Raw genomic sequence first — 22,551 nt, 5'->3', positions numbered from 1 at the left:
ATTTGACTGAGGCCCCTATTTTGTCAGACAGGATTTAAAGTGCAGTGCTCTTATTGTGAAGGCAGGAAGTGTATGGTTGGACTTCAGGGCTCTTCACAACTGCTGTGTTGTAAAGAGAGAGGAGGCTGTGTCCAGATGAAAAATACCTTAGTGGCATCTTACAACACACACTTTTATTGCTTTCCTGCAGAACTTGGAGTTTTGTGAACAACTGGCTGTGATTGGTGCAGAATAAGGAAGTTTTGTGATGTTGTGAGGAGTGCTGGCTGCAACAATGTGATGTGTGGATCGTGGCACTAATGTGTCAATCATTCCACAACAAGGCAGCCGTACTTAGTGTGTGTGAACAGCAACCAAGCATGATCTAATGTTGGATGTCATCTTCTCTAGAGAGCCCAGGCAGTACTGCAGGCTGTGTCTGCAGTGCAGGATGGAAGTTCTCCATCATCGGACCCTGGCATTCTGGACCTCGCTCCACCTCCCAGCCCCGTGCTGCGTATTATAATCGACAACATGTTTTATCCCGTCACCCTCGATGTTCTGCAACAGGTATTTTCTTTTAAAGCAGTCGTCCCACGTGCATCGTCATGTTTCACTCTCTATACTCAAGCATAGAGAAGTGATTTCCAAATTCTTTTTGTTTTTGCAACACCAGTTATAATTTAAAAAAGAAAATCTCAACCAAACATTCCCGAGAATAGGACGGACTGTACTCATCCCACAGTGAACATATTACAGTTATATAATTAGTTATGGTTTTGGTTCCTTTTCAAACGTTCATACATTTACGATATGGTACGTCAGTGTTTCTTAATCAGAGAACCCATTGTTGGGCCGTTAAAAATATATGTTTATCACCTTTGCTCCTTTTGGTTGTAATACATGTTTCCACCACTGGTGGCAGTAATGACGATATCAAACAAACAGAAGAAGTCTGGAGCTAAAGTCATAGTAACAGCACCAGCTAGCTAATGGTACTACTAGTCCTTTAACAGAACACACTTGCTTGACAATTGTCTATATTTTTCACAATTACAAAGTTAATGTGGTAAAATTTTTTACTGGCCCAGACACAATGATGGAGTTTATGACGGTCACTCACCCGGTCTCATCAACATGCTTGTGCAGGGAGCGCCAACGCAGAGACAAAAGCATTTCAAGACAAGCAACAAACAATTTGCAGTGATGTTGTTATGACAGAACATACATTCAGTGACAGCTAGCGCTAGCTGTCCAAATTGCTGCTTGCTGCTAACAACACCTGAAGCTACTGTGCGTGCATGTTGCGTACGAGAAGGCGGGATATATATACTAGGTAAAACACATTGGAATGTTGCTGTCCTCTGAGTATCTGTGTAAATGTTGCCAACAGTCCCTTTAAGCGCACAAATTATGACTAGAGTGGTGTAGCTTTAATTTGCACTTTAGTTGTATTGAAAGTTTAGGTAAATGATTTTAGTACTACATAACTACATGTGTCAGCATTTGAGTCCTTCTCATGCAGTATATTTTGTATTTTTATTTTTCTGTTTATTTTTTGTCCTTTCCAGCTTCTCAGGCAAATCATATAGTTGATGTAGATGCGCATATCAGCTGTTCAGATTTAATTTACAAAAGAGAAGTGTAGGATACTTCTCTTGTTCCCTTATTTGAATTTGACTTTTTTAAATGTATTTATATTATCATTTGGTGCAGCCGGGCCGGAGCAGGAGGGGATAGAAAGAGAAAAAAAGGAAGACGGAGGGGGAAATTGTGGGGATAAGAGGGTGATTAGACAGAGACAAAAATAACAACAGCAAATACAACAATAACAACAACAACAATAGAACACCAGCACATACAATATGTACAAATATGATCGTAAAAGTGATAGCAAATAAGCAGTTAGTGAAATAAATAATATAGTAATGACAATGAGCATTTTTACACTACAACTGGAACAATACAAATACCAATAGAAAAAGCGCTATTGATCATGAACAAAACCAATAGTTTACCTCTATTATCAACAATACAGTTGTTCAAATGCAACAATACGTATACATTATGATAGCTAGAAAGATAATAAAAATAAATAAATAAATGAAATAAAATAAAAAAAGAAGGAATACCGAAAGATGAAAGGGAAGAGAGAGAGGCAACCTATATTAATCTTGTAGATTGTTATAGTAACAATGGGTTAAGCTCTGTCAATATGCCTTGTGTTACCCAGTTTACCCTAGGGCAACAACGTTGATATATGTTTGATGAAACATGATTATGTGCATGAATGTATGTATGTATATGTACTTGTATATGAACAGAATGTGTATATGAATGTTTGTACAGTAAATGTATATGTACAGTATATGTATGTTTGTTTGTACTGTGAATGTGTATGTTTGTACAGTGAATGTATATGTACAGTATGTGTATGTTTGTACAGTGAATGTATATGTACAGTATATGTATGTTTGTTTGTACCGTGAATGTATATGTACAGTATATGTATGTTTGTACCGTCAATGTATATGTACAGTATGTGTATGTTTGTACCGTGAATGTATATGTACAGTATATGTATGTTTGTTTGTACCGTGAATGTATATGTACAGTATGTGTATGTTTGTACCGTGAATGTATATGTACAGTATATGTATGTTTGTTTGTACCGTGAATGTATATGTACAGTATGTGTATGTTTGTACCGTCAATGTATATGTACAGTATGTGTATGTTTGTACCGTGAATGTATATGTACAGTATATGTATGTTTGTTTGTACAGTGAATGTATATGTACAGTATGTGTATGTTTGTACCGTCAATGTATATGTACAGTATGTGTATGTTTGTACCGTGAATGTATATGTACAGTATATGTATGTTTGTACCGTGAATGTGCGCGTGGATGGACGGACTTGGAGTATGTAGGTATGTACTGTATTTGTGTATATATGTGGGAGCGTAGGTACCAATGTATGGACATTTGTATGTATGAATAACGTGTGTGTGTGTGTGTGTGTGTGTGTGTGTGTGTGTGTGTGTGTGTGTGTGTGTGTGTGTGTGTGTGTTTGTATGTACAATATATTTGACTAATCAGCCTGACCTAAGCCTAAAGTTTGTGTGTTAAATAAGACTCTTGATTGGTTTCAAATCATTTGACAAGTATGTTAGCCTGTTTAGCTGTAATTAGGTTAGAAATCATCAAATATGATTAAGATGACTAATTCAGTCTTAATATTCCAGTGGGCCCCGGGCTCCTGTGTCGTCTAAAAGTTTGGCTCCAAAGTCCAAAATGTTAAGAACCCCTGTGGTACTTCACATAGTTCCATGTTTTTTTGTTTTTTTTTACTGCATGTAAGCCGAGCTTATTTCATCTTACCTCTTTTCTGTCTCATAGTAGTCCTTTTCTTTGGATTTACTTGACAAAATATTCAACATTCCAAGAATGACGATCATTTACAGTTAATAAAACCCCACATTTAATATCCAGTAAAATTCAAAATATTGTCAAAGTTGTAACATGGTTTGCATTCTTATTAAAAATGAACTGCACAGACTTCCTGAGCCTTTAATTAGCAGTCTTATTCTTATTTGAACTTCTGTAATGGAATACATTATTCATAATGCAGCGCTCTCCAAATACTGTGATTTATTTAAAAGAATACTGTTTTATCTTGTAAAGCATATCATTTGGCCATTAATTATTTCCAAGCATAATAAGGGCTAAATAAAGTACACATATATGAATTCTATTGGACACAAGAGGACAGCAAAGGTTCAGTATCGTGGCCACTGATTGGCTCAGCCTCAGCCAGCATAACTCAGTTAGATTAAATAGTGTTATTACATTTCTAGAGGGCTGTCATAATCTCAAAACCGGTATTTAGAGGATGGTAGTAAACAGTTTTTTAGCTCTTACTGTGAAAATATCAAATTTTTAATAAATGATTCCCACTTTGTGGAACTCTATTTATTAATTGTCATGTTTATACAAGGGACTGTGTTCCATTTATTGAAATTAACCTCTAGCTATTGTTTGACAATTTGTAATGTTTAATACTAACTTGGTTTGAACTGCTCTGCTAAGACTAAATGAATTGTGGTTTGTGATGTTTTCTTCAGATATTCAGTAAGTTTGGGACTGTAATGAAGATCATCACCTTCACCAAGAACAACCAGTTCCAAGCACTTCTCCAGTTCAGTGACCCCACCAACGCTCAGCAGGCCAAAGTGGTAAGATCATTTCAACATCTTGGCAATATTAGCTGATTTTCGTGCCCACATCATATTGTTAGCGTGCTTTGAGCATCCACAATGTATCAATTATTATCCTGAGAATGAGATGTTCACTAGAAAGTACATCAGTTGTTTGCCAGTGAATTGTTCCCATTAATTCAGGAGAATGAAACGTCTATGCAAGTGTAATCCTGTTCCATGTCTTCCGTTCCAGTCTCTAGATGGACAGAACATATATAATTCATGCTGCACTCTGAGGATCGATTTCAGCAAGCTGGTGAATCTTAACGTCAAGTACAACAATGACAAGAGTCGAGACTACACCCGGCCTGATCTGCCCACTGGAGATGGAGAGTCGAACAAGGATCATTCATTATTGGGTAAATACAGTGTGTTTACACACGTTATTACAATGTACCAACACATTGACACAGAGGCTAATTGAGTCCTGGGAGGTGTCAGACCTAGGCTTCATGAGGAGGAGCGCTCATGAAAAAGATGCCTCTGAACAGGCCTCTTATTTCTCTAGCCAAACATTTGAAGGTTTACTTTACCTGGTGTCCATGACTAGGCAAAGAGGTACCGCATCCCCTTCTTTTTTTAGCACTCAATCGGGCACCAATTCACGTGAAATCCAACGGTGCCATTTTACTGTAACCGGATTGAGCGTGACGTTGCGTAACGTTCATATCAGCACTTGGTGATCACTCCAGCAGCACTGAGAGCAGACTAAGTCAAATTACCTCAAGGTAATGTTGCAATTTTCAATGCCAACAAAGAAATGGACTCAAAAATGTTCCCAATAAAAGTAAGGCAAGGCTCCACTTTTTGATAAAGGCTAACATACACTGGTTTGTCACTGACACGCTGCTAATTAGCATTAGCAATTTTACATGGTGATTTTAACACACCAAATTTGTTAATCAGTGCTTTTAATCATTCATTTTCAAAATGTCACTTTAAATAAAATATCAATAAAAATTGAATCCCAAAAAAATAAATGCTCTCATCAACCGCAGGTACTCACTCTTCCTCTTGCCTAAAGGCCCCACAGAATTAATAGGATTAGCAGCAAAGTAGAGAGCTGTCAATCTTGTGGCTCTGACAGCGAACATACAGTATGTGAGAATAGGTGCACTAGCTACTAGCAAGCTTGTTTCAGTGCTACAAATTAAATAGAAGATATCATTTAAGACCACAAGCTCGCTAGTTTAACATCCAGCTTGTTTACCAGCTCAAAAAATAGTGCAGAAATGAGTGTGACTCTTTGGGCACCTCATGATTCTATTACGATTCAGGAGCTATCATGTGATTGAAAATGGATTATAAATGCATCTTTAGTTCATGTATATTGTTTTCATTTCAGGAAATAAGCGTTTGTCACTTGCAATTTAAAAAAACAGTGCATTTGTAATAAACAGTTACATAAATTCTCATTAAACATTAAATTGATGGCAATGTGTGTAAAACTGGAACATGTGCCCTAAAATAAAGGAGCTGGTCGGATCTTTGGTGAGGTGACTCGCTGCAGTCAGCCACATTTTACAACTGTCAATTATTGACATTTACTAATCTATTTTATAATCGTCCATTTCCAAATGTTGATGCATCTAAAAATGTAATTATTTCCCCTAGTTCCTCTAGTAGAAATGCACCCATTTAAAGGAAATGTAGTCTTTATTTTCCAAAAAGTTCTTTCAGGGTTTGCGTGGCAGCACATTGTGCTGATAGAAATGTTCCTCAAAGGGTACTCTTTTCCCTGGTCAAGGAAGATGCACGTTGTGTGTAATAAGTACAATACTTTCCGTATTAACACTTTTTATGGCGCAACAAAAGACAAGGTCTGTCTGTTAGCAACATAACTCAAACAGTTATGGATGGATTTTGATGATTTTTTTCAAGAAATGTCCCAAAAAAAACAATTCCTCTCATCAACTACAAACACACTTCACTTCCTGCTTACGGCGTTCCGCACCCCCCCCTTGTCTGCCCGATGCTGTGCAGAGGATTCTGGGAGATGCCGTTTATTTTCAGACCCGCACACCGAGTTTTTATTTGATACTGTCATGGCATTATTGTAAATACTTTGAAAGCACGGTATCTGCAATATCGCCCTCATATTGCTCCAATAATAAAGACTGAAATCCCACTTGCAGTCCTGCACATTCACCTTGCAGAGGAGCAGCAAGCAGAACTGTATGATGAGTCCGCTTTACAGTCTTTTTTTCCCCAGAAAAGACCGTCCTCATCACAGTTAAAAAGTTGCTGTGGTACTTCCTCCATCTCTTTAGTAGGAGCAAGCACAAAATGTCTGCCAGCAGGACACAAGATGAATGAATGAAGTGTGACATGGTTTGCACACAGGCATATTTGGTTTTGATTGATTGATTGATTGATTGATACTTTTATTAGTAGATTGCACAGTACAGTACATATTCCGTACAATTGACCACTAAATGGTAACACCCCAATAAGTTTTTCAACATGTTTAAGTCGGGGTCCACGTTAATCAATTCATGGTGCCATCTAAAAGTTTGTCAGCAGTAAAGTTAGCAAACTGAGAGTTTTGTAAATGGAGGCTCCACTGTAACACAACCGTAACTCTTGATTTTGTTGTAGGCACTCCATCTGGAGCGCTGGCCTCGTACTCCAGCGCCGCAGGTTATTCCTCATCTCTCTCCCTCTCGCAGGGAGCAGGTAAATACATGTCTCTCTGTATTGTTCTTGCCACATAGATAACTCACCTGTTGGGTGTCCTTAATGCACCAGTATTATCTTCTCTCTTGCATCTGTTGTCAATGACTCAAAGCTGTCTTCTAGCAGACTTGTGTTGAACACAACTTTGTGTTGTTGTCGACAGGCGCCATCAGTCCTCTGAGCGCCGCCGCCGCCGCAGCAGCCGCCGCAGGCCGTGTTGCTCTGTCAGGGTCCGGAGTGTCAGGGGTCCTGTTGGCGTCCAACCTGAACGAAGAGGTACGCCCAGCACGTGTCCTATTCTTATTCTTCACGACACTTTCTAACATTCAACACCTGCATACATATCTTACTTTTCTCCACATCAGTCTGTCGCCTTTAGTAGCATACACCTGTTCTGTTTTCCACTTTCCATCGTCCGTGACTATTTCAACCCATCTTTGCTACTGAGAGCGCCTTTCCAGTGGAGTGGTGGTCTTCATGCGCCCCCTAGTGACAAATCTCTTGCATGGACTGTGAAACCTCACTCTAAAGTCCTGTCCACGTGCCGTTTTTGTAATGGATAATAACAAATAGTTTTGCCATCTTGAAGCCGTTCACAGGACATTTAGAACATCTACAATGTTCATCTTGATTCGACCCCAGTGCAAAGAGAAGCTAACCGTCTTTGCTAACCTTGCTATATATTTAGATTTTTTTCACGTTCTTTTTGCAAACAATAGCTTAGCCAATATCAAAGCAAAATGCCTCCACACAGTTTGCTCAACAGGGGGTCTTCCACAATATGTTAGATATGAAGTGAAGGAGAGTATTGTGGCCACTGCATGACTTTATTGATCAAGATGTTATTTCATGTCTAAAGGCCTCTCCACATGTTGAAAATGTCCTTCTCCATGCTTTAGCTGTGAAAACATCCAAGCATAATTGATTCCTACATCGTGGAAATGAATATATTACGGTCAGCAGGGGTTACTGTACTTTTATATTTGTGGCTTCTCATCTCCCTTTGCAATGTGCTTGTTCCAACATCTTCAAAGTGAGGTAGAAATGTCATGACATTTGAATATCATGTGTAATAGCAGAGACATCCACTTCAGTCAGAGTGGCAGCAATGTGATATTTGACAAGAAAATCTTATTGATCTATTCTGATACCGACCTCCTGTTACACAACACTGCCCCCTTTTGGTTTCATCTGTCCCACACAACCTTTCATTCATGTTTTTATTTCCTGCTATGTTCATTTCTGTGTCCTTTTCCTTCACTGGTGAATGCATCCAGCAGTGTGTGCGTGCGTGCGTGTGTGTGTGTGCGTGTGTGTGTGTGTGTGTGTGTGTGTGTGTGTTGGGAGTCAAGCCAGCAATCATTCAGACCGGGCTGATGTTCCACTGATGCTGTTTACTGACCTCTGCTTTGGTTTTTGTCCTCCTCTCCTCCTTTCCCCTTCCCTTGCCCTCTTTCTTTCCTCCCTGGCTCCTCCCCTTCACCCACATTCCCGCCCCCTCCCCGACGACCCCCGCATCCTTTTCATGTCGTATGTTGACTTTGATTTGTAAATTGCTTTCAATTCCCTTTCCCCCCTTGCAACTTTTTGGAATCCGGTCTAACCTGACTTTTGCCATTTTTGACCCCTCCCCAAACAATCTTTGCATCATCATGGAAACCATCATCTCCCCCTCGTCCAATGCTGGGTGGTCCGGTCTCTACCTTCGTCTCTCCTCTTCTTCCTCCTCTGCTTCTCTTCCTGTCCTCTACTCTGCGGTCTCTCTCTGTAAAGATGGTCACGCCTCAAAGTCTCTTTACCCTCTTCGGTATGTTCAATCTCTACTTTTCAGTCTGTGTATCTCTCTCTGTTTATCCTACGCTTGTTCTGCACTGATATGGTGGACATTTTGTTTCTGCCTCCTCCTCTCACACTGATGATGACTTAATATCCACTCTGAAGATTGCTTATCCATTCCATTGTGAGGAGAAAGACACCTCCATCATCTGTCTGCTTGACATGACATGAACATTGCTTATTGTTAGGACCTCTCGCACACACCCTTTATGCACAATGATTTCATGCTGCCTCTTCCTCCGTCTAAGACATGTTGTCATCAAAACACTGCTATCTCAAAGCATCAAAACCGTGCTTGACCACACTTTTACAATGTAAAATGGCTTTTAAAAAGATCTAATGAACTTGTAGAAAGGGAATACAGTGTTCTCTCGTTTAAGGCTGGGGTTACGTTACAAAATATTCTCGCTATTAGTGAAATCCTTTTTGTAGAAGTGAATTTATTTTTTCGTTCATTATATTTTTTTCAATTTACAGTTTTTTTTCTTTTCTACTGTGCATGTCTTTTTGTTTACAGGTTGTTTTTTATACATTTATTGTTTGCATCAAACAATTGAGTAAATTAGGCATTTTGTAGTGTACAGGACACCTGGCATGAAGATTGATTGACCATGGTCTACAGTCCCTCAAAATAAGCATGCGACACTGTAATAAATGGCACACGCAAAAAAAATTGTGTGAAACAGCGAGGCCGTGTAAAGTGAAGCGTGTTGTAGCGAGGGAACACTGTATTGCATGAGCAATACAAACATTACCAAGGTGTCTACTACCAACAACTGCAGGACTATTAGCAAATCATGTCAACTGTATCACAAAATATACACCTTTTTTTTTTTTAAATGTTCCCATTAAATATACTTGTGATGGCCCACCACGATTAAATGAATATACGGGAAATCCTGGCCAGGTACATAAACTATTTATCTGCCGTATTTTCCAGACTGTAGACAATCTAATCATTTTAGCTACATTTTTAGAAGAAAAAAATATGTTCCCATATATTAGCCGCACCGGACTATAAACCGCAGATTACATACATACATATATATATATGTATGTATATATATATATATATATATATATATATATATATATATATATATATATGTGTGTGTGTGTGGGGGGGGGGGAAATCCCAAGACTACTTCATCTCTACAGAACTGTTTCATGAGGGGTTCCCTCAATCTCTCTGTATTGTTCTTGCCACATAGATAACTCACCTGTTGGGTGTCCTTAATGCACCAGTATTATCTTCTCTCTTGCATCTGTTGTCAATGACTCAAAGATGTCTTCTAGCAGACTTGAGTTGAACACAACTTTGTGTTGTTGTCCACAGGCGCCATCAGTCCTCTGAGCGCCGCCGCAGCAGCCGCAGGCCGTGTTGCTCTGTCAGGGTTCCCTCAATCTCCTGATGATTGAGGGAACCCCTCATGAAACAGTTCTGTAGAGATGAAGTAGTCTTGGGATTCTTTCCTACACTTACATATGTTGCACTCTACCACGGTATCAAGCACTATTCTCTGGATAATCTAATTAAGACATATATATGTTATGTATGTATATATATCTATATATATATAGATATATATACATATATGTGTGTATATATATATATATATATATATATATATATATATATATATACATATACATATATGTATATGATTTGAAATGACTTATTTACACAGAAATATTCTGTAAATGTTGTTTCCAGCCGGCGCCTGTAACACGGCTGATCAAACAAAGCACAAGTCATGGTCATGGACCCACTAGCTGCCGAATCAGCTAAAAAGACTGAACACTTAACGAAACTGAAACAATACAAAAAGAATGCCATTGTTAGTTAATAATACTAACACAGTGACTCGTAAGCGTGTTGTTAGCTAATGCTAATGACGGTAGCTTCATTACATTACGATAGCGTGTGCAAATGTCCATGAACACACTCCTACAGACATCACGCATGGGACACTTTAGTAAATAAGAATTGTTTTAGTTATATTGTGAAACTTCCAAACAAATGAAAACTCCACACAAGTAGAAACACTATGGACTAGAAGATGGAACAGCAATCGTACTTCCTGTTGGAAGCTGTAAACAGAAGGGCACTGCAGCGCCTGCACTGAGCAAACTTGTCCAAAAGATGGCGCCATAGATCACCTGTTCAGTGTATTTGCCTGTATATTTGAACAACTATTTGGATTATGGCCGTCAGCGGACACAAAAACTTCAATTAGCAGCACCTTTTTGTAAGGTTGAAAGCGTAGGGCTAAAAGTAGGAGCTTATAGTCTGATATTGAGAGTGTAGTGTTCCAAAAGCCATGTTCCTGAGTGGCATGTCATCAGTGTTTGCTACTGCCATGTCACACATGTCAAAGAGAGTGTAGACCCTCTGTAGAAAAGTGCATATATTCCTCTTGATGTTGTGTGTTAAGCTTCTCTCCTCCAGCACATTGTGTCAATCAATGCAGTTGTTAAAGATGACCGTGTGAAGTGAAGTAGCAGTCAAAAGGGAAGACCCTGTCCTTCCTTGACCTTGGTCTCTTAGCACTAACTGAATTCCTTCCATCCTTCACACCTCTCCTTTTATCTTGGTCGCCTCCTCCTCTCCTGCTCTCTCTCTTCTCTCCTCCACCTTGTGCTCTCTCTCTCTGTCTGTCTCTCTCTCCGTCCGTCTGTCTCTCTCTCTCTCTCTCTGCTTGCAGGTGTGTATGGTGACGTGCAGCGGGTGAAGATCCTCTACAACAAAAAGGACAGCGCCCTCATCCAGCTGTCAGACGGCAACCAGGCTCAGTTGGGTGAGTTCTCATACATCTTTCATGTCCTCCATAGTGATCGTTCATGAAATGTCAACATTTTTACTTCTGATGTAACTTCCTTTAAATATAATCCCTCCACTATCAAGGCAGGAAGGAAATATCAACACAAGCATGGAAAACAAAATAGTCAAATCACATTAACACTTAACAGTAATCTTAAAAAAAAAAAAAGGGAATATGTAAGAAATGCTTCATAAAGTGTAGGAAGTGGCAGGAAGTTACAGCTGTGCTCTAAAGGGTGTGGTATTAGTGGTCTTGGTGCTTTGCCCTTATGTGGGCCTACCGAGGATGTCGTGGTGGTTTGTGCAGCCCTTTGAGACACTAGTGATTTAGGGCTATATAAGTAAACATTGATTGATTGATTGATCATTTACACCACATTGGTCTGACTACAGCGATGCTCGGCAAGCCACGGCTCTTTAGCGCCGCCCTAGTGGCTCTCTGGAGCTTTTTCAAAAATATATGAACAATGGAAAAAGATGAGAGGAAAAAAACATATTTTTTTGTTTTAATATGGTTTCTGCAGGAGGACAAACATGACACAAACCTCCCTAATTGTTATAAAGCACATTGTTTATATTAAACATGCTTCACTGATTCCAGTATTTGGCCAGCGCCCTTTTGTCCTACTCATTTTGGCGGTCCTTGAACTCACCCTAGTTTGTTTACATGTATAACTTTCTCCGACGTGTTTTATGCCACTTCTTTTTCCGTCTAATTTTGTCCACCAAACTTTTAACACTTTGCATGAATGCACAAAGGTGAGTTTAGTTGATGTTATTGACTTGTGTGGAGTGCTAATCAAACATATTTGGTCACTGCATGACTGCAAGCTAATCGATGCTAACATGCTATTTAGGCTAGCTGTATGTACATATTGCATCATTATGCCTCATTTGTAGATATATTTGAGCTCATTTAGTTCCCTTTAAGTCCTCTTATTTCAATTTATATCTCATGACACACTATCCGTATGTAATATGGCTTTTATTTTTTTGCCGCTCCAGACGGATTTGTTTTCGTATTTTTGGTCCAATATATATGTACATGTATATATATGTGTGTGTGTGTATATATATATATATATGTGTGTGTGTATATATACATATATACACACACATGTATATACACACATATGTATATACTGTATATATATATATATATATACACACACATGTATATACACACATATGTATATACTGTATATATATATACACACACAGTAAAGGCCAAAATGTGTTTTCTTTATTTTCATGACTATTTCCATTGTAGATTGTCACATCAAATCTATGACACCTGTGAAGTGAAAACCATTTCACCTCTTGAAGCTCATGGAGAGAATGCCAAGAGTGTGCAAAGCAGTAATTGTAGAAAAAGGGGGCTATTTAGAAGAAACTAGAATATAAAACATGTTTTCTGTTATTTCACCTGTTTTTGTTAAGTACATAACTCCTCATCAAGTTAAAGTTGAAGTACCAATGATAGTCACACACACACTAGGTGTGGTGAAATTATTCCCTGCATTTGACCCATCCCCATGTTCACCCCCTGGGAGGTGAGGGGAGCAGTGAGCAGCAGCAGTGGCCGCGCCCGGGAATCATTTATGGTGATTTAACCCCCAATTCCAAGCCTTGATGCTGAGTTCCAAGCAGGGAGGTAATGGCTCCCATTTCTATAGTCTTTGGTATGACTCAAGCGGGGGTTTGAACTCACAACCTACTCATCTCAAGGCGGACACTCTACCCACTAGACCACTGAGCTGGTGTTCATTCATAGTTTTGATGTGACAATCTACAATGGAAATAGTCATTGAAATAAAGAAAATACATTGAATGAGAAGGTGAGTCCAAAAAACTTTGGTGTGTGTGTGTGTGTGTGTGTGTGTGTGTGTGTGTGTGTGTGTGTGTGTGTGTGTGTGTGTGTGTGTGTGTATAATGCATTCAATTAAATGTTTGATATTTTTCCCCATGGTAGAAAGTAGTGTGCATTGTGCATGTCTGGAGTAGGCCTGGGCAATAAAAGGATGCAACACTATTTATTATTAATCGCCTGCGATAAGTATAATAAATGAACTGATTTCCAGTGGAAATGACTTTTTATCAACATCTAGTGGTTACAAGGATTCACAGTAAGGTCACGACACAGTACATTAAAGGATGCGGACACATTTGTTACTGGATGCTTTATATAGTGTTTCTGCTTTAGAGACTTTGTATGTGGAAGTACAGTGTTACTGTAAGGATTTGATAGTATAGCAATGTCCATCTAAAGGCTGTTGGTGTCTCACCTGTCTAACCTCTCTGGCAGCCATGTCTCACCTGAATGGTCAGAAGGTGTTTGGGAAGGTGATGAGAGTGACTCTGTCCAAGCACCAAACTGTGGCTTTGCCCCGAGAAGGACTGGACGACCAGCTCCTGACTAAAGGTGAGCCCACCACCAATCATCTTCTTCCTACACACTCACTTTTGTCCTGGATGTCATCTTCATCCTACACACTTTTGTCCTGTATGTTATGTTCATCCTACACACTCACTTTTGTCCTGGATGTCATCTTCATCCTACACACTTTTGTCCTGTATGTTATGTTCATCCTACACACTTTTGTCCTGTATGTTATGTTCATCCTACACACTTTTGTCCTGTATGTTATGTTCATCCTACACACTTTTGTCCTGTATGTTATGTTCATCCTACACACTTTTGTCCTGTATGTTATGTTCATCCTACACACTTTTGTCCTGTATGTTATGTTCATCCTACACACTTTTGTCCTGTATGTTATGTACATCCTACACACTTTTGTCCTGTATGTTATGTTCATCCTACACACTTTTGTCCTGTATGTTATGTTCATCCTACACACTTTTGTCCTGTATGTTATGTTCATCCTACACACTTTTGTCCTGTATGTTATGTTCATCCTACACACTTGTGTCCTGTATGTCATGTTCATCCTACACACTTTTGTCCTGTATGTTATGTTCATCCTACACACTTTTGTCCTGTATGTTATCTTCATCCTACACACTTTTGTCCTGTATGTTATCTTCATCCTACACACTTTTGTCCTGTATGTTATGTTCATCCTACACACTTTTGTCCTGTATGTTATGTTCATCCTACACACTTTTGTCCTGTATGTTATGTTCATCCTACACACTTTTGTCCTGTATGTTATGTTCATCCTACACACTTTTGTCCTGTATGTTATGTTCATCCTACACACTTGTGTCCTGTATGTTATGTTCATCCTACACACTTTTGTCCTGTATGTCATGTTCATCCTACACACTTTTGTCCTGTATGTTATGTTCATCCTACACACTTTTGTCCTGTATGTTATGTTCATCCTACACACTTTTGTCCTGTATGTTATGTTCATCCTACACACTTTTGTCCTGTATGTTATGTTCATCCTACACACTTTTGTCCTGTATGTTATGTTCATCCTACACACTTTTGTCCTGTATGTTATGTTCATCCTACACACTTTTGTCCTGTATGTTATGTTCATCCTACACACTTTTGTCCTGTATGTTATGTTCATCCTACACACTTTTGTCCTGTATGTTATGTTCATCCTACACACTTGTGTCCTGTATGTTATGTTCATCCTACACACTTTTGTCCTGTATGTTATGTTCATCCTACACACTTTTGTCCTGTATGTTATGTTCATCCTACACACTTTTGTCCTGTATGTTATGTTCATCCTACACACTCACTTTTGTCCTGTATGTTATGTTCATCCTACACACTTTTGTCCTGTATGTTATGTTCATCCTACACACTTTTGTCCTGTATGTTATGTTCATCCTACACACTTGTGTCCTGTATGTCATGTTCATCCTACACACTTTTGTCCTGTATGTTATGTTCATCCTACACACTTTTGTCCTGTATGTTATCTTCATCCTACACACTTTTGTCCTGTATGTTATCTTCATCCTACACACTTTTGTCCTGTATGTTATGTTCATCCTACACACTTTTGTCCTGTATGTTATGTTCATCCTACACACTTTTGTCCTGTATGTTATGTTCATCCTACACACTTTTGTCCTGTATGTTATGTTCATCCTACACACTTTTGTCCTGTATGTTATGTTCATCCTACACACTTGTGTCCTGTATGTTATGTTCATCCTACACACTTTTGTCCTGTATGTCATGTTCATCCTACACACTTTTGTCCTGTATGTTATGTTCATCCTACACACTTTTGTCCTGTATGTTATGTTCATCCTACACACTTTTGTCCTGTATGTTATGTTCATCCTACACACTTTTGTCCTGTATGTTATGTTCATCCTACACACTTTTGTCCTGTATGTTATGTTCATCCTACACACTTTTGTCCTGTATGTTATGTTCATCCTACACACTTTTGTCCTGTATGTTATGTTCATCCTACACACTTTTGTCCTGTATGTTATGTTCATCCTACACACTTTTGTCCTGTATGTTATGTTCATCCTACACACTTGTGTCCTGTATGTTATGTTCATCCTACACACTTTTGTCCTGTATGTTATGTTCATCCTACACACTCACTTTTGTCCTGTATGTTATGTTCATCCTACACACTTTTGTCCTGTATGTTATGTTCATCCTACACACTTTTGTCCTGTATGTTATGTTCATCCTACACACTTTTGTCCTGTATGTTATGTTCATCCTACACACTTTTGTCCTGTATGTTATGTTCATCCTACACACTTTTGTCCTGTATGTTATGTTCATCCTCCACACTTTTGTCCTGTATGTTATGTTCATCCTACACACTTTTGTCCTGTATGTTATGTTCATCCTACACACTTTTGTCCTGTATGTTATGTTCATCCTACACACTTTTGTCCTGTATGTTATGTTCATCCTACACACTTTTGTCCTGTATGTTATGTTCATCCTACACACTTTTGTCCTGTATGTTATGTTCATCCTACACACTTTTGTCCTGTATGTTATGTTCATCCTACACACTTTTGTCCTGTATGTTATGTTCATCCTACACACTTTTGTCCTGTATGTTATGTTCATCCTACACACTTTTGTCCTGTATGTTATGTTCATCCTACACACTTTTGTCCTGTATGTTATGTTCATCCTACACACTTTTGTCCTGTATGTTATGTTCATCCTACACACTTTTGTCCTGTATGTCATCTTCATCCTACACACTTTTGTCCTGTATGTCATGTTCATCCTACACACTTTTGTCCTGTATGTTATGTTCATCCTACACACTTTTGTCCTGTATGTTATGTTCATCCTACACACTTTTGTCCTGTATGTTATGTTCATCCTACACACTTTTGTCCTGTATGTTATGTTCATCCTACACACTTTTGTCCTGTATGTTATGTTCATCCTACACACTTTTGTCCTGTATGTTATGTTCATCCTACACACTTTTGTCCTGTATGTTATGTTCATCCTACACACTTTTGTCCTGTATGTTATGTTCATCCTACACACTTTTGTCCTGTATGTTATGTTCATCCTACACACTTGTGTCCTGTATGTTATGTTCATCCTACACACTTTTGTCCTGTATGTTATGTTCATCCTACACACTCACTTTTGTCCTGTATGTTATGTTCATCCTACACACTTTTGTCCTGTATGTTATGTTCATCCTACACACTTTTGTCCTGTATGTTATGTTCATCCTACACACTTTTGTCCTGTATGTTATGTTCATCCTACACACTTTTGTCCTGTATGTTATGTTCATCCTACACACTTTTGTCCTGTATGTTATGTTCATCCTACACACTTTTGTCCTGTATGTTATGTTCATCCTACACACTTTTGTCCTGTATGTTATGTTCATCCTACACACTTTTGTCCTGTATGTTATGTTCATCCTACACACTTTTGTCCTGTATGTTATGTTCATCCTACACACTTTTGTCCTGGATGTCATCTTCATCCTACACACTTTTGTCCTGTATGTTATGTTCATCCTACACACTTGTGTCCTGTATGTTATGTTCATCCTACACACTTTTGTCCTGTATGTTATGTTCATCCTACACACTTTTGTCCTGTATGTTATGTTCATCCTACACACTTTTGTCCTGTATGTTATGTTCATCCTACACACTTTTGTCCTGTATGTTATGTTCATCCTACACACTTTTGTCCTGTATGTTATGTTCATCCTACACACTTTTGTCCTGTATGTTATGTTCATCCTACACACTTTTGTCCTGTATGTTATGTTCATCCTACACACTTTTGTCCTGTATGTTATGTTCATCCTACACACTTTTGTCCTGTATGTTATGTTCATCCTACACACTTTTGTCCTGTATGTTATGTTCATCCTACACACTTTTGTCCTGTATGTCATCTTCATCCTACACACTTTTGTCCTGTATGTCATGTTCATCCTACACACTTTTGTCCTGTATGTTATGTTCATCCTACACACTTTTGTCCTGTATGTTATGTTCATCCTACACACTTTTGTCCTGTATGTTATGTTCATCCTACACACTTTTGTCCTGTATGTCATGTTCATCCTACACACTTTTGTCCTGTATGTTATGTTCATCCTACACACTTTTGTCCTGTATGTTATGTTCATCCTACACACTTTTGTCCTGTATGTTATGTTCATCCTACACACTTTTGTCCTGTATGTTATGTTCATCCTACACACTTTTGTCCTGTATGTTATGTTCATCCTACACACTTTTGTCCTGTATGTTATGTTCATCCTACACACTTTTGTCCTGTATGTTATGTTCATCCTACACACTTTTGTCCTGTATGTTATGTTCATCCTACACACTTTTGTCCTGTATGTTATGTTCATCCTACACACTTTTGTCCTGTATGTTATGTTCATCCTACACACTTTTGTCCTGTATGTTATGTTCATCCTACACACTTTTGTCCTGTATGTTATGTTCATCCTACACACTTTTGTCCTGTATGTTATGTTCATCCTACACACTTTTGTCCTGTATGTTATGTTCATCCTACACACTTTTGTCCTGTATGTTATGTTCATCCTACACACTTTTGTCCTGTATGTTATGTTCATCCTACACACTTTTGTCCTCACTCACTTTTGTCCTGCAGATTTTTCTGGTTCCCCCCTGCATCGCTTTAAGAAACCAGGCTCCAAAAACTTCCAGAACATCTTTCCTCCTTCTGCAACACTTCATCTCTCCAACATCCGGTAACCACCTTATGGACTTATCTTTGCCATTTTGTACACATTTGCTACAAAATGTTTATTGTTATTCACAGTTTGTAGTTGGTGTATCTGTAAGATGATATTGATGTTAAATACCGGTCTGATATCAGCAGAAAACAAGTATGGGATGATATGTAATCGTAAGTCAGGGTATAGGCTACTTGGAGCTAGCAGCTACGCAACAGCTAAGCACACAAGCTAGACATCCGACACAATTATATTTGCATCCTAGCAACACGTACAAAGCCTCCGAGGCAGAGGAGCATTAAACTGTCCAGTAACACGTGTGTCAGCATCATTCAACTTGAGTTTAACGTCACAAATTGTTGTGATTATTAGTTGTTAAAAAAACAAATACTGCACCACTTCACCTTAAAGACAGTATAAGTCCATTCTAATAGTAAACTATAGAGTAGACCGGAATATAAGCTGCACACTCAATTTTAGAAGGACAATTATGTTCCATATATTATTCATAGATGTATAGCTTGTGAAATGAGTCATTTAGTCCATGTTTATTTCTAGACTGTACTTTGTTTATAAACGCTGTCTCTAACACAATATTTTTTATGACCAATGGACAATAAGGAGGTGGAGAAAAATAGATTTAATTTCAAATGTAACTTCCTGTGATGATAGTCCCTCAACTATCAAGGCAGAAAGGAAATGTCAACACAAGCATGGAAAATAAACAATGTCGAGAAAATAGTCAAATAACATCAACACTTAACAATAAGCTCTTAGGAACATGGAAGAAATGCTTGATAAAGGCTAATAAAATATCGCAAAGTGTGAACATGTAAAGCTGAGAAGACTGTCTTACATCAGGATGTACGACATGTTGTATGGGCCAGCTGTCTTACATCAGGATGTACGACATGTTGTATGGGCCAGCTGTCTTACATCAGGATGTACGACATGTTGTATGGGCCAGCTGTCTTACATCAGGATGTACGACATGTTGTATGGGCCAGCTGTCTTACATCAGGATGTACGACATGTTGTATGGGCCAGCTGTCTTACATCAGGATGTACGACATGTTGTATGGGCCAGCTGTCTTACATCAGGATGTACGACATGTTGTATGGGCCTGCTGTCTTACATCAGGATGTAAGACATGTTGTATGGGCCAGCTGTCTTACATCAGGATGTACGACATGTTGTATGGGCCTGCTATCTTACATCAGGATGTACGACATGTTGTATGGGCCAGCTGTCTTACATCAGGATGTACGACATGTTGTATGGGCCTGCTGTCTTACATCAGGATGTAAGACATGTTGTATGGGCCAGCTGTCTTACATCAGGATGTACGACATGTTGTATGGGCCTGCTATCTTACATCAGGATGTAAGACAGCAGGCCCATACAACATGTCTTACATCTTGATGTAAGACATGTTGTATGGGCCAGCTGTGATGTAAGACATGTTGTATGGGCCTGCTGTGATGTAAGACATGTTGTATGGGCCTGCTGTCTTCCATTGTGATGTGTTGCTTGTGCAGCGAGGGCATCGGAGAAGAAGACCTGCGTCTGCTGTTCTCCAACAGCGAGGGTTCCGTCAAGGCCTTCAAGTTCTTTCAGTAAGAAGCAGTCATCTTCCAGCTGAGTGTTCATGTTCATGTTCCTGTTCCTGTTCCTGCCTCATGAAGGTTGTCTGTCCTTCCAGGGATCGCAAGATGGCTCTGATCCAGATGTCGTCAGTGGAGGAGGCCATCCAGGTGCTGATAGATCTCCACAACTACGACATGGGCGGCAACCACCACCTCAAAGTCTCCTTCTCCAAGTCCACCATCTAAAGCCACGCTGCTACAAAACCTTAGCGCTGGTAAGAACTGTCATTAGAGTCCAAAGTCAGGGTCTGTTCAGTGGAGTTGTCCTTCCTGCCGGGTCATCTGCACACCAACATGGACACTTTTTAAACCACATCTACACATCAGCAGACTTGTATCATAATGTGATGGTGTTGTGAGCCAGGTCAGTGGGCTGATATCAGCAGACTTGTATCATAATGTGATGGTGTTGTGAGCCAGGTCAGTGGGCTGATATCAGCAGACTTGTATCATAATGTGATGGTGTTGTGAGCCAGGTCAGTGGGCTGATATCAGCAGACTTGTATCATAATGTGATGGTGTTGTGAGCCAGGTCAGTGGGCTGATATCAGCAGACTTGTATCATAATGTGATGGTGTTGTGAGCCAGGTCAGTGGGCTGATATCAGCAGACTTGTATCATAATGTGATGGTGTTGTGAGCCAGGTCAGTGGGCTGATATCAGCAGACTTGTATCATAATGTGATGGTGTTGTGAGCCAGGTCAGTGGGCTGATATCAGCAGACTTGTATCATAATGTGATGGTGTTGTGAGCCAGGTCAGTGGGCTGATATCAGCAGACTTGTATCATAATGTGATGGTGTTGTGATGAAACATTGAAATATTAAAGTCACTATCAGACTACTTTTTAGGCATCCACCCAATTCTTTATTTTTGGGTACAGACTTAATTGGGTACTTTTGACACCATTCCAATTCTGTACTTTTTTGTGGCACAGATTGAGTTGTGTACCTTTTTTGTCAGCAATCACAAAGTGGAGCAGTGCCATGTTGGCACTTGGCCATCACTCCAGCAGCACTGAGAGCCAACTACCTGGAGGTAATGTTGCAGTTTTCAATGGCAGCAAAGAAATTGACTTAAAAAAAGCTCCAACATAAGTAAAGTTAAGCTCCACTTTTCCCAAAACATGCTAACATTCTGCTAAATGACATTGGCTTTGCAATTCTGCTACTAATTAGTCTTTTTACTTGGCCAGTTGAAGTCCTCCAAATGTGATGAAAAGCAGCTTGGGTGCCTAACAAGTACAGACAGTACTTCTAGTGCATGGACTAAAGCGAGGAGTCAACATTTAACACACAGTTCATTTGTAGTACAATGTCTTTTATTGTCAGACAATCAGGTAGTGTAGTTATATGACTAAACATATTTCAGGAGTGTAAATGTGTTAGTGGTCACATGACTTCAAGTGCATGACGCAGACACATTTGTTACTGGATACTTGTACTACATACACTCCTGCCTCAGGAGATGTTGCATGTGCATGTCTAGTTGGACACCTGCTTAGCTGTTGTGTAGCCGCTAGTATAGCCTCACTCATCACTTCCTGTGAGTGCCTTTGATGTTATTATTGATCCAAAAGGCACTTTAGTCTGTGAGGTGACTATGACCACATTTACTCATGTCTCTGCTGCACAGAACTCATCTACCTACCTACCAAATGTCAGCAAACACTTGAGGTTTAATTAGATGTCCCCAGCTCAAAAGTGTCCATGTTGGTGTAGACATAACCCGGGTGTGATGGTGTAAATGTGTTGGTTAGGAGACCACTTACTCACCTTCCAAACATGCCATCATCCCAGGTAGAATATTTCAGTTTGGACAACCCTGAGGTGAAATGAAGATGAAGCGTGAATAATTAGTGAAATTGAGAAGACGTACTTTGTGAACAGGTGTTTTGGTGGCAGACAGGTGTGGACCAACGTACATGTGCCTTTAGTTACTACTTCTTCTTCTTCTTTCTGTCCCCCCTCCCTCGTGACATGAGTCCCAACAATTTAGTGATGTGATGCTTGTTTTCTTTGAGAAGATTGTATGTAGCTTTTCTACTTCTCATTAACACTACTTCTTCAGTTCAAGTGACTTTGTTTTCACAGCAGAATGTTGATCTTTGTGTGTAACTTAGCTGTCAATAAATGTCTTCTTTCTTCTCTTCAG

The 22,551-nt window shown here is 39.3% G+C and overlaps 1 protein-coding gene across 5 annotated transcripts in view; it reads left to right on the top strand.

Moving 5' to 3' along the window:
• The window catches only part of LOC133544914 (polypyrimidine tract-binding protein 2-like), a 46,803-nt gene that overhangs the window by 13,261 nt on the left and 10,991 nt on the right, over window positions 1-22,551 (top strand). For 3 of the 5 annotated variants that reach the window (XR_009804681.1, XR_009804680.1, XM_061890160.1), the window contains exons 8-18: window positions 391-549; window positions 4,106-4,216; window positions 4,434-4,599; window positions 6,839-6,916; window positions 7,080-7,192; window positions 8,690-8,723; window positions 11,458-11,550; window positions 13,879-13,995; window positions 18,667-18,766; window positions 20,291-20,368; window positions 20,455-20,613. Coding sequence is in view for 3 of the 5 variants with exons in the window: in XM_061890160.1 (XP_061746144.1) it covers window positions 391-549; window positions 4,106-4,216; window positions 4,434-4,599; window positions 6,839-6,916; window positions 7,080-7,192; window positions 8,690-8,723; window positions 11,458-11,550; window positions 13,879-13,995; window positions 18,667-18,766; window positions 20,291-20,368; window positions 20,455-20,584 (1,179 nt within the window). In the remaining 2 variants the exon portion in view is untranslated. Of the gene's footprint in view, window positions 1-390; window positions 550-4,105; window positions 4,217-4,433; window positions 4,600-6,838; window positions 6,917-7,079; window positions 7,193-8,689; window positions 8,724-11,457; window positions 11,551-13,878; window positions 13,996-18,666; window positions 18,767-20,290; window positions 20,369-20,454; window position 22,551 lie in introns of those variants that run through there. The other 2 variants (XM_061890159.1, XM_061890157.1) reach the window with 2 other exon arrangements.

This window comes from Nerophis ophidion, linkage group LG28, assembly GCF_033978795.1.
Source record: "Nerophis ophidion isolate RoL-2023_Sa linkage group LG28, RoL_Noph_v1.0, whole genome shotgun sequence".
Taxonomy (NCBI): domain Eukaryota; kingdom Metazoa; phylum Chordata; class Actinopteri; order Syngnathiformes; family Syngnathidae; genus Nerophis; species Nerophis ophidion.
The sequence above is the reverse complement of the archived record's forward strand: the minus strand, read 5'-3'. Positions and strand labels throughout refer to the sequence as shown.